Below are 21189 nucleotides of genomic sequence, written 5' to 3' on the forward strand. Positions count from 1 at the left end.
GCCTGTAATCCCAGCTACTGGGGAGGCTGAGGCAGGAGAATCACTTAAATCCAGGAGGTGGAGGTTGCAGTGAGACAAGATCGAGCCACAGCACTCCAGCCTGAGCGACAGAGCGTGACTCTGTCTCAAAAATAAAAAAGCAGTTCTAATGATGACAACCTGAAAATCCAAGTGAACAATTAGGATGCAATAAAATTGGCATAAACCAATCTTTCCAAAATCATTATTTTATACAGCTGCTATTAAACATGTGATGCTTAATAAATAAGACATTAGTCTATTCCATCCATATTTCTAAAGGTTGTTTATTCAGGTTAGCCAGTCTCCTCCACCTAGCTTTTCTTCACTGGGACCAGAGGGGACTGTGCTTCATACTCACAGTGGCCCAGGATTTGAACCCACATGAGAACTTGCTCAAGGTCATATGGCTGGTCAACCACAGAGAGCTGGGATTCACCTCCAGTCTGAATCACCACCAAGGAGTCACTGTTCATACATGTCCCCAGACAGGCAAAACAACCAATCTGTGGTGTTAGAAATCATCTAGCCTTTACTTCGGGGGTAGAAAACCCTAGAAAGCTCATGAGTGCCATCCGCTAAGCGTGGAATCTATTGCTGAATACACCCAAATCTTCTCCTTTGATAGAAGAAAAACCTGAGGAAAGTAGTGACTGGATTTGGTAAATAGCCCCAACAGGGCAAGAGCCAGGGCCCCTGACCCAGGCCTCACTGCTAGTCCCTACCTTCTTTCTTTTTTTTTTTTTTTTTGGAGACAGGGTCTCCCTCTGTCGCCCCGGATGGAGTGCAGTGGTGCAATCACGGCTCACTGCAGCCTTAATTTCCTGGGCTCAAGTGATCTTCCCACCTAAGTCTCCCGAGTAGCTGGGACCACAGGTGCACGCCACCATGCCCAGTTGTTCTTTTTTTTTTTTTTTCTGTAGAGATGGGGTTTCACTACGTTGTGCAGAGTAGTCTCAAATTCCTGGGCTCAAGCAACAGTCCTCCCTCCTCAGCCTCCCAAAGTGCTAGGATTACAGGCATAAACCACCGCATCCAGCCCTCATCCACTTTCTGACAGTTCTTCCCCCAAAACTTACCTCCTCCTTGAACACATTCAGGTGTTTCCACTCCTGATCTGTCTGAACCAGGGAGAAGTGAACCAGCCAGAGATGCCATGAGTGCCTGGGAGCACAGGCCCCAGCTGCAGGGATGCCCACGTCTCAGCTCCAGCCTCCTGCTGCAGGTAGGAATGAACATTTTTTGTTTGTCGGATCCAGTTTCTCAAGAAGTCTCAATTTGGACTTCTGAGCACAACCTGATTTTAACAATACTTGTTTTATTTAAATCACAGCTCACCAGTTTTTGTTCTCTGGACTAAGGAATCCCCTTTTCTCTCCTCTTTGGTGATCTTTAAACATATGGTGCATTTGTGCACATCTAACTGTCCCAGAGGTAAATTTATCTGCTCTTTAAAAAGGGAGAATTCAGAAATTAAAGTGAGTTCTTAGCCTAAGGAGCTGCAGGAGACGGGGAGGATATCAAAGTGTAGGCCCTTTGCGGGAGTCACCCTCCGTGAAAATGTGGCCTGATGGCAGATCCTCACCAGGTGACTGTCCTTTGTCCTAGTAACGATGGCATTTGGCAGAATAGTCTGCTCCCTCACTGGGTCATAAGACTTGTAAACAGCAGCCAGGTACACAAGAGCCTTGTGGCACAGTGTGACAGGCCACACCACTAATTAAACCATTTGTAAAAGGTCATAGTGTACCGAGAGCACCACAAATTCATGGTAACAGAGGAGTGATCCATCACAGCTGTTCTTCCGGAAGCATCGTGAAGATTAGGTTCACTAAAATCGATCTCCTTGTTACAAATGGGAGACGACCGAGCCAGCAGGCTTCCAGCACGGACCCAGCAGCGTTCTCCAGTGGAAGAAGCCAGCTGGTTTCATGGCCCGTCCCTTGCCGAGTAAAGCAAGGGGTTAACTAAACAAATACCCAGCTCTCTTCCAGCCCAGAGCATTGAGGTATTTAGAGAAGAAACAGTAACATTAAGATGCAAAGAATCACCGAGCCAAGGGAGGATTTCATGGGGGATTTTGTGAGGCTTTCCATCTCTCTTTGCTCTCTGGGCTCTTTAAAATAGCAGCTATGAAACTTCTTCCCACAATGAACGTGCCTTATTTTTGGTCTTTCATGGAAAGCACTTTATGAAGTGCCTTTGGCTTCACGCTCTAGTCTGCCCACTTACCACCCTCTGAGGATGAACAAAACCTGCATTTTCACCCAGGACCTCCCGTTTTCACTTCACCTGTGGAGGAGCAGCCCACGGACGGAGTCCACCTGCAAATTAAACACGCTGCAGCCGCACGGGAGACAGCTGGCCCTGGTGAGCTTTCATTAAGGAGCTGGCTGCAGCAACCTGCAGTACCCCGGACTTGCTTGATTGAACAGGTACCTTTTCACCAGCGACCCTTTCACTGGGTTCTCCACCGACGTAGTAGCTGATTTCTCGGAGATCATAGTGCTGAGTCTGTATTATTCAGATTTCACTGGTCTAAGTTGATGGTCTGAACATGACAGTCTTGAAACATGGGTTTCTGATTTTGTCAAAGGCATAAACGTGAAACTGTAAAGAATAAATCATTTAAGGGGAAAAAAGTATATTTTTCCAAGTTCCTATTACATTTCTTTTCTTTTTTTTTTTTTGAGACAGAGTCTCGCTCTGTTTCCCAGGTTGGAGTGCAGTGGCGTGAGTTGATGGTCTGAACATGACAGTCTTGAAACATGGGTTTCTGATTTTGTCAAAGGCATAAACGTGAAACTGTAAAGAATGAATCATTTAAGGGGCCACCACACCCAGCTAATTTTTCTATCTTTGGTAGAAGTGGGGTTTTACCATGTTGGCCAAGCTGGTCTTGAACTACTGGCCTCAAATGATCCACCCACCTTGGCCTCCCAAAGTGCTGTGATTACAGGCGTGAGCCACCGTGCCCAGCCAAAACTGTTTCTTTTTATATATTCTCTGCAAAATCCCTGCAGCTTCTGCAGACAGTGAAGGCGAGACAGTCCTGGGACGTCTGAGAGTGTGGCCCAGAATAACATGGGTCCTCGGACTGAGGCCCAAATCTTCAGGTCACTTGGCAAACACATAAACAACAAGTTACGGGGAGGACTGAAAGTGACAGGGACTCAGCCCCAGCTCAGAGAGAGAAAAAGTCGAAACCAAAGCATGTGCGAAGGCCTGCAGGGCATCACCTGCAACACTAGACATTTCCACATGGCACCACTGTTTCAGTTCAAACGACGTTTAACTTTCTTCAAAAACTTTATGTGTGACCAATTTATTTATTTTTGAGATGGCGTCTCAATCTGTGGCCAGGCTGGAGTGCAGTGGCGCCATCCCGGCTCATTGCAACCTCTGGCTCCCTGGTTCAAGCGATTCTCCTGCCTCAGCCTTCTGAGTAGCTGGGATTACACCACGCCCAGCTAATTTCTGTATTTTTTAGTAGAGATGGGGTTTCACCATGTTGGCCAGGATGGTCTTGATCTCCTGACCTCGTGATCCGCCCACCTTGGCCTCCCAAAGTGCCGGGATTACAGGCGTGAGCCACGGTGCCCAGCTATGTGTGACCAATTTAAGAATATCCCCCAAATATTAGAGAGATACTAGTTGTGTAAGGCAGAAGAACGTCCCGCATCCCCACCCAGCCGAAGATGCACGCTTCCTCATCCCTGGATCATGTAAACGTGACGATAATGTGAGAAGGGGGAGCTAAAGCTACAGACGGAATTAAGGATGCTCATCTGCTGACCTAGAAATAAGACCCCTGGATTCCCCGGGGGGGTCCAAGGTCACCACAAGGGTCCTTCAAAGACAGCAGAGACGCAGAGGAGGTAAGAGGGAGAGATGGGGGATGCCATGTGGCTGGCTTTAAAGATGGAAGTGATGTCGGCCAAGGAATGCGGTGCCTCTAACTGCTGGCGAAGGAGGGGGATTCCCCCTTAGTGCCTCCAGGCGGATGCAGCCCAGCAAGACCCATTCTGGACTCTGATCTCCAGACTACAAGAGGATTGATGTGTGTTGTTTTAAGCCCCCAGGTTTATGGTAACTTAGAGCAGCCCCAGAAAACGCACGCACACTCATTCATGCTGCCATTCATCTGCAGACACCAGGTTCCCTCTTTGCCTCAGTGCCCCTAATGTTACACTGTTCAGGTATTTCTCCCCTGCCACTCACACATTCAAATGGCTCGAGCACTGTGGCTCCAAGCACCTGCTGCCGTGGGCCTCTTCTGACACCAGCTGGTGCATCGAGGGGAGTGCGCCCTCCCCGTAACAGCAGGGCTGAGTTTCCTCTGGGGCCAAGCTCCCTCCTGCTGCCTGGCTCTGAACACATCACGTCTGGTACATGGGAACCAAACACAGAGACTCGCAGACACCGGGTGGGTGTGCTGAGAACGCAGGTGGTCCTGGGGAAAGGCCGCGTGGGCCATGCTGGTGGGTGAAAGCAAAGCACAGCCATGCTGCCTCCAAGTGCGTCTCTAACATTTATTGACAGGGTTTCCCACAGGGTCTGCAGTCAAAGAATCGCTGAGCCGTGTTTCCTCGAGAGACGGTGCGTGGCATGGGCGCCTTGCTGCTGCCCCGGTCCCAGAGCTTCTCCTGTAGGGGTGTCGGCTACAGGAACCTTATCCCAGCTCCAAACTGGACACCATCACATATCCTAAAAAAAAAAAAAAAAAAAAAGGGAGAGATCAGATGCGGTGGCCGCTCCGCCAGCCCTGCCATCTTCACGACTCAGTGAGCATGCGCCCCTCAGAAGGCACCACCTCCACTTCCTCCTCCTCCTGCCGCCTTCCTGCCTGGCTGCCGGCCTCACCCTCACCGGCCCCGGCCGCTTCCTCCTTTGCTGGTTAAGAACCTTCACCAGCTGGTTAAGCCCTTGGAGAATGGAAAAGGAAAAGAAGGAGAGACCCAAATCCTCCTGCACTGCTCCCTCCTCACCTCCTTCACATTCCCCTCTCCTGACGGAAGGACAGAGGGCCGATGAGAGGCGGAGCAGGGAGGGAAGGAGCAGGAAAGACAAGTTGCATAGAGTGAGAATGGGGGAGAGGCAGGTAGACAGAACTTAAGGTCTGCCCAGCCCCCAGAAGGTCCTGGGGCTTAGGAAGCCAGCAGTACCCACAGCCCTACAGGGGTTTAGCCTGACCACCTCTTAGACCCGCTCCTGACCCCAGGAAGGAAGGACGCGAAGGTCACATTGGTTGCCATATCTGTTACGAGCTGACCCTCTGCAGGTGTGACTCCACACCATGGTAAGAACCTGCTGACAAACCACCAGGCCCATTTTCAGAGAGGAGCAAATAGGCTCGTCACACAGCTGAGAAGTGGCAGGGCAGGACTCCGGACCCAGCTCAGGGGCACCCACAGGCCTTGCTCTTTCCTGCCTGCCTCAGCCTGGCTGAGGACGCACAGCTGCGGGGCAGCCTGTCACCCTGAGAGCACGCCCGCAGCACCTCCGTCCACCTGGGGCCTGTGCATGGGGCAAGGCCAATGTTGCCCGTTTGGGACAAGGTGGACCTAACCTAGGGACCTCAACTTCCAGGGAAAATGATATTCAGAATCCCACACAGCTGTAGCCGGGGCCAGAGAACACAGCCTTTTTGAAAGCTGTGGGCAATTTCTAGAAAAGACTGGCCAACAATAACGGCTCCTTTATTCACGACGCCCGTGCCCTCGCCCAAGCTGAGGATTTGGAGCACATGAACACTGGCAGCAAGTTTTCCTTTTTCAACCTGACTCTGAGCAAGAAGACACAATATGTGATCCATGAAGAGATTCAAGACAGATACTCATGAATGCTGCGCCGGCCTCCTGCAGAATGAAGGGTGCTTAATAACCAAGCTCAGCAGTGCAGTCCTCTCACCAGAAGCCAGGCCTGCAGCCCCTTTGTGATTACAATAAGCCACACCCATGGCCTTAAAACACCAGAATCTACATCAAAACCTGGGCTGCATTTGTACCATTTAGTTGTGTTCAGATCTGTTTTTATACTGTACACTCTCGGCTCCTTCAAACTAGTCTATACCTACATTTGCTGCTGAGAAAAATGTCTGAACATAAGCCACGAGCTAAAAAGGAAGTCAAGCTCTTGGCATATGCAATTCAGAAAACAAGCAAGCATTCCAATAAAGGCCCGTTCACTCTAAGGACAAACAGATTAAACAACTTCACAAGCATCGGTTTATGCTCAGAGACCACATAAACATGTCACAGAACAAAATACCCACTGCGAACATGCAAAGCAGCGTTGCGAAGTTCCATGAGACCAGGGTAAGCCAGCCTTGCCATCCTCCAGAGACAGCCCCAAACATCCACCTTCTGCTGGGCGCCCTCTCCCTCCCCTATGGCCGCTGTCTTGGTGCAGGGCTCCCGGTCATCTCCCACCTCCTTCTCACCCAGAACTGCTGGTGCCAGCACAGGGTCTTGGAGTCTGATGTTCAAAGGTTTCTGAAGAACTTGGAATCTGAGGCTGGAGGCCAGGAAGCACCCAGCACGGGGTCTTTAGGAAGGTCATGCCAACAGCACCCTCAGCGCCTTGCACCCCATCTCCTACCACATGCCAGAAGCCTCTCCACCGGGCTGTCACTTCCAACACCAGGTGCTGCTCTAGTCATGGGGACCTTGGCAGTGAACAAGGCAGATGAAGTCCTGAGCTCAAAGACCCTGGCACGTACCCAAGGGGGTAAAGGCCAGCGGGGCTGGAAGGCAGAGGCGTGAGAGCTCAGGGCCTGGGCCTCCCCACACCCCCTTCCGTTCTCATAGGACGCAGTTCTGCCTGGTGCCCGCCGACACTGCACACCTGCACAGCTTTGCTCCTGCCTTTATTAGCCGGGAGCACTGTCCCTGCGTGTCTTCTGCAAGCACCTGGCTGTCTGTCCTCCAAGAAGATTCAGCTCAGGTACCTGCTCCAGGGGGCCCTCTCGGCGCCCTCCCCAACAACCGAGATGATCCACTTTCTTGTCTTCGCACTGCTAACTGTGAGCTGCTCTCCCAAGCGAGCCTGCCTGATTCAGCCCTGCATCTCCAGAGACTGAACGCCTGAGACACGAACTGACAAATGCTGTTAGATCCCAGACACAGCAGTGCCACAAATCACTTGTGGCATAACATTTAGGAAACATCTCAAAACTGTTTCCTTCTTTATGAATGTCTGAAGTCCTATTTACAGTGTGCTCGCCTCAGTTATGGGAGAAACCTGTGGATAATTTCTACACACACGATGCCCCACCTGCCAGCTACCTAATTTTAGAAATGAAGATTAAACCTGGCAACCTCACTCCAACTTTACGAGATTCCAATATTGATGACCGACTTCAAACGGGGCCTCACACCGAGCGAAAATGTCTTCCACACTCGGGGTGCCGGGCTGACCCGTTCGGAGCTCACTGTCCTGAATAAACATCTGCTGAACAGCTGCCACCTGGCTTGGGGGCCAAGGCGCTTCCTTACAGCCTGGTCTTTACATGTCACGTGCTTAGTATGCTACTTCCTCCCAGAAAAAAAACTGTATTTTGAAATTAACCTCTGAAACGTATTTTTTAGATTTAACCTGAAGAGACAGAAGTAAAGCTGAAAGGTAAATGTAACCACTTTATATGAAAATTATTCCAGAAAGGGTCAATTCAGCAGAGCTCCTAAAAGCCGTGTTGACTTCTCAGGGCACACTGACCCCCAGTGGCTACAAAGAGCACTGCAATGGTGGTGACGGCAGCGCGCGCTGCTCAGACCCTCCCTGCCGAGGACGTGCACAGTGGCGGGTCCCAGAGCAGCAGGGTGTGTGTCAGAGAGCGGTACTGAAAGCTTCCCTGGCTCCAACGCCCTTGGAGCCCCGGGCCTGCAAAGTCAACCACTCAAAACCACCCACTTAAGCCAGGTGTTGGCGCAGCAGCATCAGAGCGCCTCTGGGGCTACCTGCAAGGATGCAAATGAGCAAGCAGCAAGCCCAACACTCCGTGGGCACAGGGAATACGGGCTTCCTAGAAAGAAACCTGCAAAACCAGCCTGGTCTGCTGAAGACGGTCACGGCCTGGAGTTATCTAATAATGCAGAGTCTTGCTCTAGAAAAAGGTGCCCGTTTCTTCACTTTATTATCTCCAAAATCAGGGCACCATCATCCCATCTACAGCTTGTCACAAACTGCCCGTCAGGTGGTGGCTGCACAGAGATGATGTGGATGGGGAGCGGCAACACCTCCCACAGGAACCTGTTCCCTTATGTGAGGGGCTGGCCACGCTGGGTGTATCAGCAGCGGAGCAGCCCAGGAAAAATAACCACTTCCCGACCACAGGCCAGGCGGTGCGCCAAGAGTTCTGCGTGCAGTAACTCACCGAGTTCTCCAAACTGCAACAGTCACCATCATTACTGTCCATCCTCTGGGCATGAAAATGGATACCCAGAGAGGTTTCGTGACTCACCCCGGGCCGCACAGCCACACAGAGTGGCCCAGCTGGGCCCCAAGCCAGGGTACCTGGGCTCCCAGGCACACACGCACGCAGCCTGTATGACTACACCCTTTCCAGCTCAGGCTCTGTGTGGAGAACAGGTGAGGCGTGGAGGGGAGTGGGAGCTGGTGGTCGTGGGAGCAGCCACCGCCATCTCTGAAGGCACTGGAAGGCCCTGTCATCACTAGGGAGCCGCAGCAGCCTGGCAGCCCCTGCCGTGTCCCCAGATGCAGAGCCGATGCTGAACAGCCTTCTGGTAAGAGCATAAAGAGCAGATTCCACTAAAGCAATAACCGTAAAGGACCTGAATGACAGACGCAGACTGCACCTGAGAGGCGATGCTCAGAAACACTTGCGAATGCGGCTCCCCTTTACAAAGCACCACCCGCTAGGTGCTGGTGCGGAAGACAGGGCGAGTAAAAATGATACAGCATTTCCTTCAACTAGCACAAACTACAACCTATTTAAAACTGGGTTAAGGCTCCAACAGCACCACCATTTGGTGGCAACATAAAGGTAGACACGAAAATGAAGAGAAAAACAGAGGCTGGGGTGCTGTGAATGCATAAACAAAAATAAGAGGCAGTATGAACACTGTTGTAGACCGAACATTCAGGTCCCCCCAAGATTCATATGCTGAAGTCCTAACGCCGACAGGATGGTGTTGACACCTGGAGGCAGGCCTGTGGGAGGTGCTGAGGTGCAGACGAGGTAACGAAGATGGGGCCCTCGTGATGGAATTAGCGGCAGCATAAGAAGAGGCATCGGGGCACTGGCCTGCACTCTTCCTCCTCCGAGTGCGGACACAGTGGCAAAGCTGCCATCTGCGAGCCAGGAAGAAAGCCCACCAGCAACCAATCTGCCAGCACCCTGATCCTGGACTTCCAACCTCCAGAACTGGCAGAATATGAACATCTGTTGTTTAAGTCACACGTAAACACTCCATGGTATTTTGTGACGGCAGCCTGAGCTGACTGCCGTACACTATAATGAAAACACATCGGGATCTCCAAAAACGTACACAATGCAGCTGGGTGCGGTGGCTAATCCCAGTACTTTGGGAGGCCAATGTGGGCAGATGGCTTAAGCCCAGGAATTCGAGACCAGCCTGGGTGGGCAATGTGGTGAAACCCTGTCTCTACAATAAATAGAAAAATTAGCCTGGCGTGTAGTCCCAGCTACTTGGGAGGCTTAGGCAGGAGGATCACTTGAGCCCAGGAGGTCAAGGCTGCAGTGAGCCATGATCAGGCCACTGCACTCCAGCCTGGGTGACAGAGAAAGACCCAGTCTCAAAAAAAAAAAAAAAAAAGCATGCCAGGCACGGTGCCTCACGCCTGTAATCCCAGCACTTTGGGAGGCCGAGGCGGGCAGATCACGAGGTCAGAAGTTTGACACCACGCTGACCAACATGGTGAAACCCCGTCTCTCCCAAAAATACAAAAAATGAGCCGGGCGTGGTGGCGCATGCCTGTAATCTCCACTACTCAGGAGGCTGAGGCAGGAGAATCACTTGAACCTGGGAGGCAGAGGTTGCAGTGAGCCAAGATCGTGCCATTGCACTCCAGCCTGGGCGACAGAATGAGAGTCCGTCTCAAAAAAAAAAATTTTTACACAATGCATATAAGAAATAGAATTTGTTTCTATAACTGTTTAAATAGCCCTATACCATATTCACCCATGGAACATTTAGTGAATCTTTCCTCAATAAAATAAGGGGTGGAGAAAAGCCAAGAAGGTGGGTTCCTCCGCTGCAGAGAGAGGGGTTCTCAAGATTGATTGACTCCTCTGCGGTCAGGAACAAAGCTTCACTCACCCTAACTTTCCGAGAGTCCCTGGCCTGCCAAGTCAACCATTCAGAACACTGCCTTCTGTTTTCAGCACACAGGACCCGTGTCACCCACCAATCTCTCCAGCCGGACCCTCGCAGGGGCTCCCGCTCCCCCGGGAACAAGCAGCTCAAAGCGCCTGAGGGGCGGGAGGGAGTGCTTCACACTTGCTCCTCCGACCTGGATGAAGAAAAACCCAATGGGGGAAAATACATGTGTTTTCATTATTTTGCTATTTAATTTCTCTTAAAATCTTGAAGCTTAAAAGTCACTGATGAAATTAGCCATGTCCAAAACAAAATAAAATTACTGGAGAGTGGGATGTGACTGTGGAAAGTAATTCCCAACACGTACCTGTCGCCCGTCTGTACTCCCATGGGGATGCAGTAATTAAGTTCCAACCGAGCGATGTTGCCAAGCCTGAGGACGATCCCGGCCCCGTACGACCAGCGGATGCACTCAGCCAGCTTACGAATGTGGGCTTTGGGGCCCTCCCCTGACAAGAGAAAGACATGTGAGCAACGGTGCATGCCCGTCCTTCCAAGCTCTCCCAGCTCTCCCAGACAAGCCCTGGCGACCCACTGCTGGGCCCTGCCGTTGTTTTTAAAACCAGGCCTACAGATTAAGCAGGATGCATGAAGTGAGATTAGGACCCAAGGCAAGAGAGGACTTGGAACCATACTTACTCACAGCCAGAACAAGGCACGCCCTCTCAATTCTTTGGGCCTGGCATATTCTGCTGCCTCTGCTTAGAATGACTCTTCCCCATCCCCTGACCACCTGGGAAGCCCCACTCTGAGTCTCAGCTTGGAGACTTCCATGCCTTCTAGGAAGCTTTCCAGGCACCCCGAGCACCCAGGCATCTGCTGGGAGTCTCTTCTGGACCTGAGCTGCCTGAGGAAGGTACCCAATCCTACTCAGTTCTGTGGCCATCATGACTTGTGTATTACATAGACAGATTTTTTTTTGTAAGGGCATTAGATGATTATTTTTCTTGTATGCTTCATTTGCTCAACCAACCACTTAATGCTGGGCACTATATTAGGTGTTGTAAGAATTTGTTTCAAGTATGGCACAGTCTCTAGCCTTAATGACTATGTAATCTAAAAAGACAGACATGGCCTGGCGCGGTGGCTCACGCCTGTAATCCCAACACTTTGGGAATCCAAGGCGGGGTGGATCACGAGGTCAAGAGATGGAGACCATCCTGGCCAACATGGTGAAACCCCGTCTCTACTAAAAATACAAAAAATTAGCCGAGCAAGGTGGCACGTGCCTGTAGTCCCAGCTACTCGGGAGGCTGAGCCAAGAGAATCACTTGAACCCAGAAGGTAGAGGTTGCAGTGAGCCGAGATTGTGCCACTGCACTCCAGCCTGGCCACAGAGCAAGACTTTACCTCAAAAAAAAAAAAGACAGACATCTCTTTGTATACTGTGCTTTTAAACCTGAAAACAACTGTACTACAATGGTTCTTGAATAGCCCAAGTTTTACCATAGTTGAGATTGCAGAGGTTTCCTGCGTTGAGAAAGAAATGTGTTCGGAAAAGTTCTCCAAAACCACCCTGGCCTGGCCGGAAAGGTAATGGGGTGTAGAGGTGCAGGCCGCCAGCCCAGTACGCTTCTCCACCTAGATAGTCTCCTAAGCAAGGGAGGGGTGCAGAACAAAAACAAGGTCCGACAAGGTTAAAATCGCGTTAACTTTCCACAATTTACAGAAGCAAGATTTCTGTCCTGTACACAACGCCACACAGTGCTTGAGTTTGCAAGCAGCTGTTCTTCTCATTGCTGATACTGATGGCCTCATTTTAAATAATCTTTCTTTTTCTCCTGGTTTGTTTTGGACCTTGATTTAACTGAGGAGGCAAACAAAGCCAATGTTGTTGAGAAAGGAATGCGTTCTGTCATTCATCGTATCTGTGAAATGCTTTGAAGAAGCGAGTTTCATGACAATGACTTTATCCACAAATGTAGATGACTAAATCACTTCCACCTGCAAATGAAATGCATTATTTTGCCAAATTTTCAAGACCGCAATATAGAGACAAAATGCAGAAAGTGTCTCTGCAGTGTGTGGAGACGGCTGCACACAATTAATCAAAAGGCAGAGACTGCCTGCTGCCCACTGCACAGAGAGACCGGCTCCAGCTCAGTGTCTCTAGAGAAGAGATGATTCTCAACGGTTCATGACTACTTGGATTTACATTACTTTTGCCAAAATTTAAGCCTATCCACTGAGAGCATGTATTTGCATATTTCTAAACATGCTCCTGTCCATTCCATTTTAAACTATAAAGCAACAGAAAACCTCCAACACGAAGGTTTATACTTTGTTACAAAATACTATTTATAAAAGTGTCTTAGTCTCCTTTAATACAAAATGACAGACCATGAAATGGGAAAATACTGACGTCTTCAAGCTTAACTTCAAGGAATGAACTGTTGATTCATTTAAAGACTTCAGTTCCTCACAATCCAGAGGAAGAAGGAAAAAAAAGATGCCAACATCTCCTTAATCCCTTTCAAGACTAGAGCTCTGAAGGGAACAGAGAATGAACAAATTACAGGAGAACAACCTTGTTTCATTGTTTCCCAGAAACCGCTCCTCCTCTCTTTTCTCAAATAACTGATTTTATTCCAATCATAAAAGTTAAATATACTCATTGTAGAACATCTGATCAACATAAAGAGAAAAAAATGAAAATATTTTAATTTCTACCATTCAGAGATAAACAGCTAACATCCTAACGTCCTTTCTTCCAGTGGATTACAATGTAAATGGAAAATCAAATAAGCCAGCCAATAAAATGTGGCTCATTTTATACATGTATATACACGCACAGTTCCCAGTCCTACTTTTTTTTTAGTTTTAATATATTGTAAACACTTTCTCCTAAAGCTTTCTCTTCCTTGAAAATAGGATCTTTATGCCTGAATAACAACATAGGTCAACCAATATTTAATGATCTATTTCTCTTCTATTGTCATACTGGTTGCTAACTCCTTTATCATGGACGTTAACCTATGGCGAGTTTCCTGGCATACACATGTATTTTGTTAAGCTTTTATTGTGTATACATGTAGCATAGCATACATATCCTAAGTGTACAGCTCAGTGAATTTCTGTATGTGAGACACACCTGCCCAGCGAGCACCAGGACCAAGAAACCAAGCACACCCCACACGCAGGCCTTGCCCTCCCTGCTAACCACCACCTGCCACCTGCGCCACATGCAGCCACTGCCCCATCCTCTCACAGCCAAGGCCACCTCACTTGCCTCCAAGCTTCATACACGGGATCTTCCAGGAGGCATTCCTCTGGGTCCAGCTTTTCCCCCCAACATGTTTCTGAGATTTACTCATTCCATCATTCAGTCGGTGGCTGTAACTTGTTCTTCCTCATTACAGTGGAAGATACCACGAACTATCTGACTGTTTCCTACTGCGGATGGGCATTTGGGTTTCCAGTTTCCAGCTGGGGCTACCATGAATAGTATTATTAACAAATCTTGCACATACATATTTCAGGGCTCTTGATACATCAAACTGCTTTCAGAAAAAAATTACAGCAATTTACATCCTTGCCCACAGAGTGTGGCCAACCGCACGGAGGTGGTGAGTGGAACACCAGCGTGCTTTACTTCTCAGGTAAGTGAAGGCTCAGCTCTCATAGACTCAGTATATCACACTTGCTTATAATAAACAAATGAAATAAAACCATCAAAAACTTCTGTTCCTTTTCTTAAAAATCACACTGTAATGAAGCACTCTAAATACAAGTGGAAAGAAATAAACTATACTTTGGACAAAAATGTATGCTGAGTGCAGTCGTTGCATATAATGACATAAAAATGGAAGCAACAAGGGTGTTGAAAATTTTAACAAATCATGGGCACGGTGGTTCAGGTTTATAATCCCAGCACTTTGGGAGGCCGAGGCAGGCGGATCACCTGAGGTCAGGAGTTCAAGACCAGCCTGGCCAACATGGTGAAACTCCATCTCTATTAAAAAATACAAAAATTAGCCAGGCGTGGTGGCTGGTTAATTTAGCTACTTGGGAGGTTGAGATGGGGGAATCGCTTGAACCTGGGAGGTGGAGGTTGCAGTCAGCCGAGATTGCGCCACTGCATTCCAGCCTGGGCGACAGAGTGAGACTCCGTCTCAAAAAAAAAAATTAAGAAAATCAGGGGAGAATGTTTAAGAGTGGAATGGTGTTTTAAAGTGTCCATAGCATGTGGAGATACCTCGACAGATGTTGCATGTCAGAGACAGTTCCAGGGGTATAAATGAGACAGCCTTCCCAGAAAGCACAATAAAGCCCTAAAAACACTAAAAATCCTTGGATCTGGCAACTTCACATCTAGAATTTCATATTAATGTAAAACTTGGCCAGGTATGGTGGCTCACGCCTGTAATCCCAGCACTCCAGGAGGCCAAGGTGGGCAAATCATGAGGTCAGGAGTTCGAGACCAGCCTGGCCAACATGAAGAAACCCCATCTCTAGTAAAAATACAAAAATTAGCCGGGTGTGGTGGTGGGCACCTGTAATCCCAGCTACTCAGGAGGCTGAAGCAGGAGAATTGCTTGAACCTGGGAGGTGGAGGTTGCAGTGAGCTGAGATTGCGCCACTGTACTCTAGCCTGGGCAACAGAGCAAGACTCCATCTCAAACAAATAAATAAACTAAAAAATAAATTAAGTAAAACTTACAGATGAGTACCAAGATTCAGTTAGAAGGTGAATACATTGTTTTATAATCATAAAAGAAAAAAACGCTGGGCGCGGTGGCTCACGCCTGTAATCTCAGCACTTTGGGAGGGTGGATCACGAGGTCAGGAGATCGAGACCATCCTGGCTAACATGGTGAAACCCCATCTCTACTAAAAAAATACAAAAAAATTAGCCGGGCTTGGTGGCAGTCGCCTGTAGTCCCAGCTCCTTGGGAGGCTGAGGCAGGAGAATGGCATGAACCTGGGAGGCAGAGCTTGCAGTGAGCCTAGATCACGCCACTGAACTCCAGGCTGGGCGACAAAGTGAGACTCCGTCTCCAAAAAAAAAGAAAAAAACACACAAACTCAATGTCCAAAGCTTGGGATTTGGTCTTTAAAAAGATAATAGTGTGTCATAAGACAAAACACGCACCCATTAAGATGATAAACTTTCTCTCTCTCATTGCTCACTGGGGAAATGCAAAAGGGTGCAGCCACTCTGGAAGCTCGCCTGGCAGCTCCTTACGAAGGGGAGGCATGCTCTTACTGTGTGACTGAACAACTGCACTCCCCAGCATTTACCCAGCTGATGTGACAACTTATGTCCGGAGAAGCTGCCCACAACAACCTGCACACACATGTTTATAGAAGCTTTACTCATCACTGCCAAACACTAGAAGCAACCAAGCTGTCCTTTGGCAGCTGAATGGATAAACAAATTGTGGTACCTCCAGACAAAGGAATATTATTCAGCAATAAGAAGAAACAGGCTATCGGGTCCCAGAAAGACATGGAGGGACCTTAAGTGCATATTACTACAGAAAAGAAGACAACTTGAAAAGGCTACAAACTGTATGATCCCAACTCCCAAACTGTCTGCAAAGGGCAAAGCTCCATTGATAGTTCAAAGACCTGTCGGTTCCAGTGGTCTAGTGGGAGGGATGAAGGCAGTCCAGGATTTTTAGGGCAGTGAAGCCACTTTGTGTGATCCTGGAATGGTGAACGCAGGACATCATGCATTAGTCAAAGCCCACAGAAGGTATAACACTAAGAGTGAACCCTCATGTAAGCTACGGCCTTGAGTTAAGAAGGTATCGTATTGCTTTGCCAATCCTAACCAATAAGGTATCATACTGCTTCGCCAATCCTAACCAATGAAGCATCCTAACACTAATCAGAAAGGAAGCTATGCGCGTTATACAGGAACACTGTACTTTTTGCCCAACTTTTCTGTAAACCTAAAACTGCTCTAAGAAATTAAGCCTATTAACTAAAATGTAATTGTTATATGTCAATAATATAAAATATGTAGCTGTTATAAATGGCATTTATTCTCATAAAAATATACTACTATATTGTTATGAGAGGTGGTGAGAGAAATGGGTTTAAAAATAACACGTAGGGGCCAGGCGCAGTGGCTCACACCTGTAATCCCAGCACTTTGGGAAGCCAAGGCAGGCAGATCAGGAGGTCAGGAGTTCAAGACCAGTCTGGCCAACAGAGTGAAACCCCGTCTCTACTAAAAATACACAAAAAGTTAGCTGGGCGTGGTGGCGGGCACCTGTAATCCCTGCTATTTAGGGGGCTGAGGCAGGAGAATCGCATGAACCTGGGAGGCAGAGGTTGCAGTAAGCCGAGATCATGCCACTGCACTCCAGCCTGGATGACACAGCGAGACTCCATCTCAAAATAATAATAATAATAATAATAATAATAATAATAATATGTAGGCGCCGGGCACGGTGGCTCATTCCTATAATCCCAGTACTTTGGGAGGCTGAGGCAGGTGGATCACAAGGTCAGGAGTTTGAGACCAGCCTGACCAACATGGTAAAACCCCCTCTCTACTAAAAACACAAAAATTAGCTGGCCGTGGTGGCAGGCACCTGTAATCCCAGCTACTTGGGAGGTTGAGGCCAGAGAATCATTTGAACCCAGGAGGCGGAGCTTGCAGCGAGCCGAGATCACGCCATTGCACTCCAGCGTGGGCAACAGGCCAAGACTCTGTCTCAAAAATAAAATAATAATAATAATATGTAAACAAAACAAAAGGAAGAGTAGGAAGCACATGTCAAACCTGCAGGGAATAGACAACAACATGTTTATCCATGTTTTCTCTGGGCAGGATTGCGGGTCATCTTCATAGAGTTTTTGCTTTGATATATTTTCTCATTTTCCTACAATTATCTCAATAAATGTTCTACACCTGCTACATGATAAGTTCTGTGGTAGGTGCTAATTCCACCACCGTGAAAGAGGAACGTCTATTATTGCCGGAAGCTAATAACAGGTACATGGTTTCCAAGGTGAGACGTGAGCCCTTCTAGCCTTGGCATCACGACGGGCAAGGACAGACCTTCGCTCTGTGGCCCGATGCTGTGCATGCTGAATCCGCGGACGCTGGTTGGTCCCCCGAGGTAAAACCTAGGACAAAACGGCACGGGTCAGAGGAAAGTCATGAGGTGGGAAACGACATGACACACGGAACGCACAGCGCAGGAAGCACGCGTCTGACTCCCATGTGGTACTGGGTTATTGACAGCATTTTCACAGGCAAAACCTTTGAGAAAGACCAGGAGGGTGTACACTACAGGAGAATTTCATAAAAATCTCAACCCCTAAGGAGACGCTGCAAACTTTGGAGATGCAGGTGAGACACAAGACGCAAAGAAAGACACTAGGAGAGAGGGGCAGGGCAAACAGTCTGTCACAAAGGAACCATCGCTGTCTGTGAGGATTGATGGCGCAGTTCCTTTTCACAGCAGGCCTCCTACTGGCTCTCAGTGTGATATTAAGCGAAGAAGAGCAGGATACAAATTATTTAATAGTATAATCCCAATTATTACAAAAAGGGGGGCTATAATACTAGAAACAGACCAAAAAATAATTCTTGTTAGGTTTATAATTTTTAAATATGAGCTCCTCTTGTTCCCTAAAGAACCGGTTTATCACACTCTCACCAACCATATCTGAATAATATGAAAAGCATGAATTAAAAATTAATTACACAAAAACCCACCCACTTTCTGAAAAATTGAACAGCATATTAGAACCCGATTTTAGATCATGATAATTACTAAAAAACGAATTTAAATGACAATAGAAATTCTGTGTAATCTTTCCAGCCAAGAGGCAGCCAAGGACACAACCCCAGCGGGTGCCCTCAGAGCCCTCTGACCCTTGAGGCCGCGGGAGGCTAAGAACACCCTGCAGGTCTGAAACTGCACAAAGGGAACAGAGCTTGGCTTTTTCTGGTTTTCCTACCACATAAAAGCCTTTATGAATTTTTTCATTTTAATTTGAGTTTTAAAACCTATAAATGTGTTTTTACTACTTGGGATTTATAAGCAAGGCTTTTCTGAATACCCCATCGATATGAATTGCAAAAACCAACAGCAAGCTTCATTTTTAAAGAAATGATAAATCGGGCCAGGCACGGTGGCTCGCACCTGTAATCCCAGCATTTTGGGAGGCTGAGGTAGGCAGATCGCCTGAGGTCAGGGGTTAGAGACCAGCCTAGCCAATATGGTAAAACCTCGTCTCTACCAAAAATACAAAAATTAGCTGGGCGTGGCGCCGGGTGCCAGTAGTTCCAGCTACTTGGGAGGCTGGGGCAGAATAGCTTGAACCCAGGAGGCGGAGGTTGTAGGAAGTCGAGATCGTGCCACTGCACTCCAGCCTGGGTGACAGAGCAAGACTCTGTCTCAAAAAAAATACATAAATAAAATAAAAAAGAAACGATAAATCACACATTTGAATTCAAATGATCCATGATGCACATAACATAACGAGTGAAACGGTTCTGCCTGTTGCATCCCAGGCTCCAGGGTGCCCACCGTCACTGTTTTGGTGGCTGGCTTCCCAGGCCCTTGGTGCTACACCTGCATGCACGCTGGAAAGGGATCCACTAAATATATTCATGTGCAAAATTTTAACTTATGAAAAAATATCTCCTTATTTTTAATAACTGCATAGATCTGGAATGGTTGTGCTAGAATTTCATCTTTTCCCTACTGGGGAACTTACATAAGGCAGTTTCAAATTCTTTGCTACTTATCAGCAACACTACAGCAGACAGCCTTCTACACATAAATCTTTACACACTTAGAAAACTACTTTTGTCAATAAGATTCATGGAGTTTTGTGAAACTGTTAGGATCCAGAGTTTATAAATCTAAAATTGTTCTACTTCCAAACCACCATCCAAAAAGGCTGTACCAGTACATTTTAACTAATGCAGGGTTGAAAAAAAAGTTTTTCGCCCTAGAGGACAATGATTAGTATTTTGAAGCAACAAGTACAAGTTCATACCCTGCTGGCAGGGGTATAAATTGCTGTAAGCTTCCTAAAAGCAGCACCCAGCAATACTATGAGTTCTACTTTGAGAGAGTAATTCCACAGAAAATAAAATAAACAACAAATTATCTTAAAAGCTATTATTCAGTATTATTTATAAAAATCACAAATTACAAACAAATGAAATACCAAAAAAATACACGGTAGGCTAAAAAGTTATGGTATATGCAAATAATGAAACATATGCCACTACAATGCTGCTTATAAAGAATTTCTCATCACTTGGTGAGTGATTTCTCTAATTTCTTTAAGTGTTTCCCCATTTTTGCATTTCTGCAATGAGTATGAACTGTGTTCCTTCATAATCAAAAGGGAACAATACATTTTTTAATATAAAAGTAACTTCCCCAACAAAAGCAAAAAATATTAAGTATGAGGTATACCTGATACTTTGAAATTAGCTTAAATATAAATACTAAAGTAAAATTTGAAATACTATGCTCTCCTAAATAAACTTCCCTAAAATATCTTATAAAAAACAACTGAAAAGATCCAAAGGAAAATATGTGCAAATTATCCATTCATTGATTAGTACTCACCTATCAGCAATACTTGATGGCTTATCACCAATGGGCACCAACATTCCACCCCAGAGAGACACCGAAAAAACCTGTTCAAATAGAGACAAATGGCTGTTTTCTCCCAGCATTCCTTTCACTCCAGGGAACATCAGCAACTAGCAAACTGGCCACACACTGAATGCCCGTGGTGTGCACAGCTCCGTGACAGGGTGCAAGGGCCGCAGGAGAACACCTGGCTTGTTCTGTTGCAGAGCTACACTTCGAAGGGCCATGTGGATTCTATCGAAACATGTAATTCCAAAGTCCAAATCAAGACACACCAAAGGCGAGCAGGGCCTGGCTTCCATTCGGACACAGGGCAGGCCCCTGCTCTGCGACAGGAAGTGACGCCCAGAAGCATGAGCCAAGGCCTCACAGAGGACAGAGCCAGGCCCCCTGCACCTGCTCAGGCCTCTTTGCTGTGGCCTCAAAATGTGAAAGGATTCAAGGCACACAGCATTTTAGGCTGAAAGAAGGTACTGGCAGCAAGGCTTCCCCAATGCAGAGACGCGCTCCCAACCCCACTCTCAGGGACAGAGCCCTGTCTCTCACAGGGCAGGAGGCAGTAGCCAGTCTTGGCTCAGTGAGTCCATCTTCACGCCACAAAACCTTCTCAACAATGTCCTCCACCGGGTGGAGGCTCTCCTGCTCCCCTGCACCCTATGTTTTCAGGTGGCTGGCCGAGCCTCATGTGCTGTCGGCATTGCAAATGCCTACGTCCCTCCAAGCTGCTCAGAAATGGCTTTCTCAGAAGCTTCTGTAGGAAGGACAAGCTTCTGTCCCCACAGCAGCTGGCATTTTCTTCTCAGCCCGGTGTCGGGACTCTGCTCAGAAGGCTCCAGGGCTTCCCCCTCATGTAGAGTGGAAGCAAGAGCCCACACCCGGCCTCCAAGGCCCTCCTGCTACTACTGCTCTTGGAATTCGTGCTTCCGCCCCAGGTGTCCCACTGTCCCACACTTGCTCCCTCACCGTGCTCTGGGCTGCGCTCAGGGGTTGCCTTACTAGCCACCCTCCCTGACCATCCTAACTAGATGGCATCCCCTTCTGGTCACTTTCTAACACTTAATTCTGCCTTATTTTTTTTCACAAAGCTTGTCACCACCTCCTCAATTACATACAAAGTTATTAGCTTATAGGTTTCCCTGCTCAAGAATGGAAATTCCTTGAGAGCAGGAATTGGGTTTTGTTCACTGATACATTCTTGGTGTCTGGGCAGTGCCTGGCAGCCAGCATAC

At 47.8% G+C, this 21189-nt stretch overlaps 2 protein-coding genes across 2 annotated transcripts in view; both read right to left on the reverse strand.

Moving 5' to 3' along the window:
- PARVB (parvin, beta) overlaps positions 1-1557 on the reverse strand; it is a 185726-nt gene extending 184169 nt beyond the window's left edge. Inside the window, exons 1-2 of the mRNA XM_011934778.1 lie at positions 1357-1557; positions 1098-1237 (exon numbers count right to left, since the gene is read on the reverse strand). Of these exons, the coding sequence (XP_011790168.1) occupies positions 1098-1237; positions 1357-1427 (211 nt within the window). The 5' untranslated portion in view covers positions 1428-1557. The remainder of the gene's footprint in view (positions 1-1097; positions 1238-1356) is intronic.
- Positions 1558-4534: 2977 nt separating this feature from the next.
- Positions 4535-21189, reverse strand: part of SAMM50 (SAMM50 sorting and assembly machinery component) — a 43096-nt gene continuing 26441 nt past the window's right edge. The window contains exons 11-15 of the mRNA XM_011934777.1: positions 19934-20004; positions 17395-17462; positions 11826-11972; positions 10687-10828; positions 4535-4725 (exon numbers count right to left, since the gene is read on the reverse strand). Of these exons, the coding sequence (XP_011790167.1) occupies positions 4680-4725; positions 10687-10828; positions 11826-11972; positions 17395-17462; positions 19934-20004 (474 nt within the window). The 3' untranslated portion in view covers positions 4535-4679. The remainder of the gene's footprint in view (positions 4726-10686; positions 10829-11825; positions 11973-17394; positions 17463-19933; positions 20005-21189) is intronic.

This window comes from Colobus angolensis, unplaced genomic scaffold (assembly GCF_000951035.1).
Source record: "Colobus angolensis palliatus isolate OR3802 unplaced genomic scaffold, Cang.pa_1.0 Scaffold138, whole genome shotgun sequence".
Lineage (NCBI taxonomy): Eukaryota > Metazoa > Chordata > Mammalia > Primates > Cercopithecidae > Colobus > Colobus angolensis.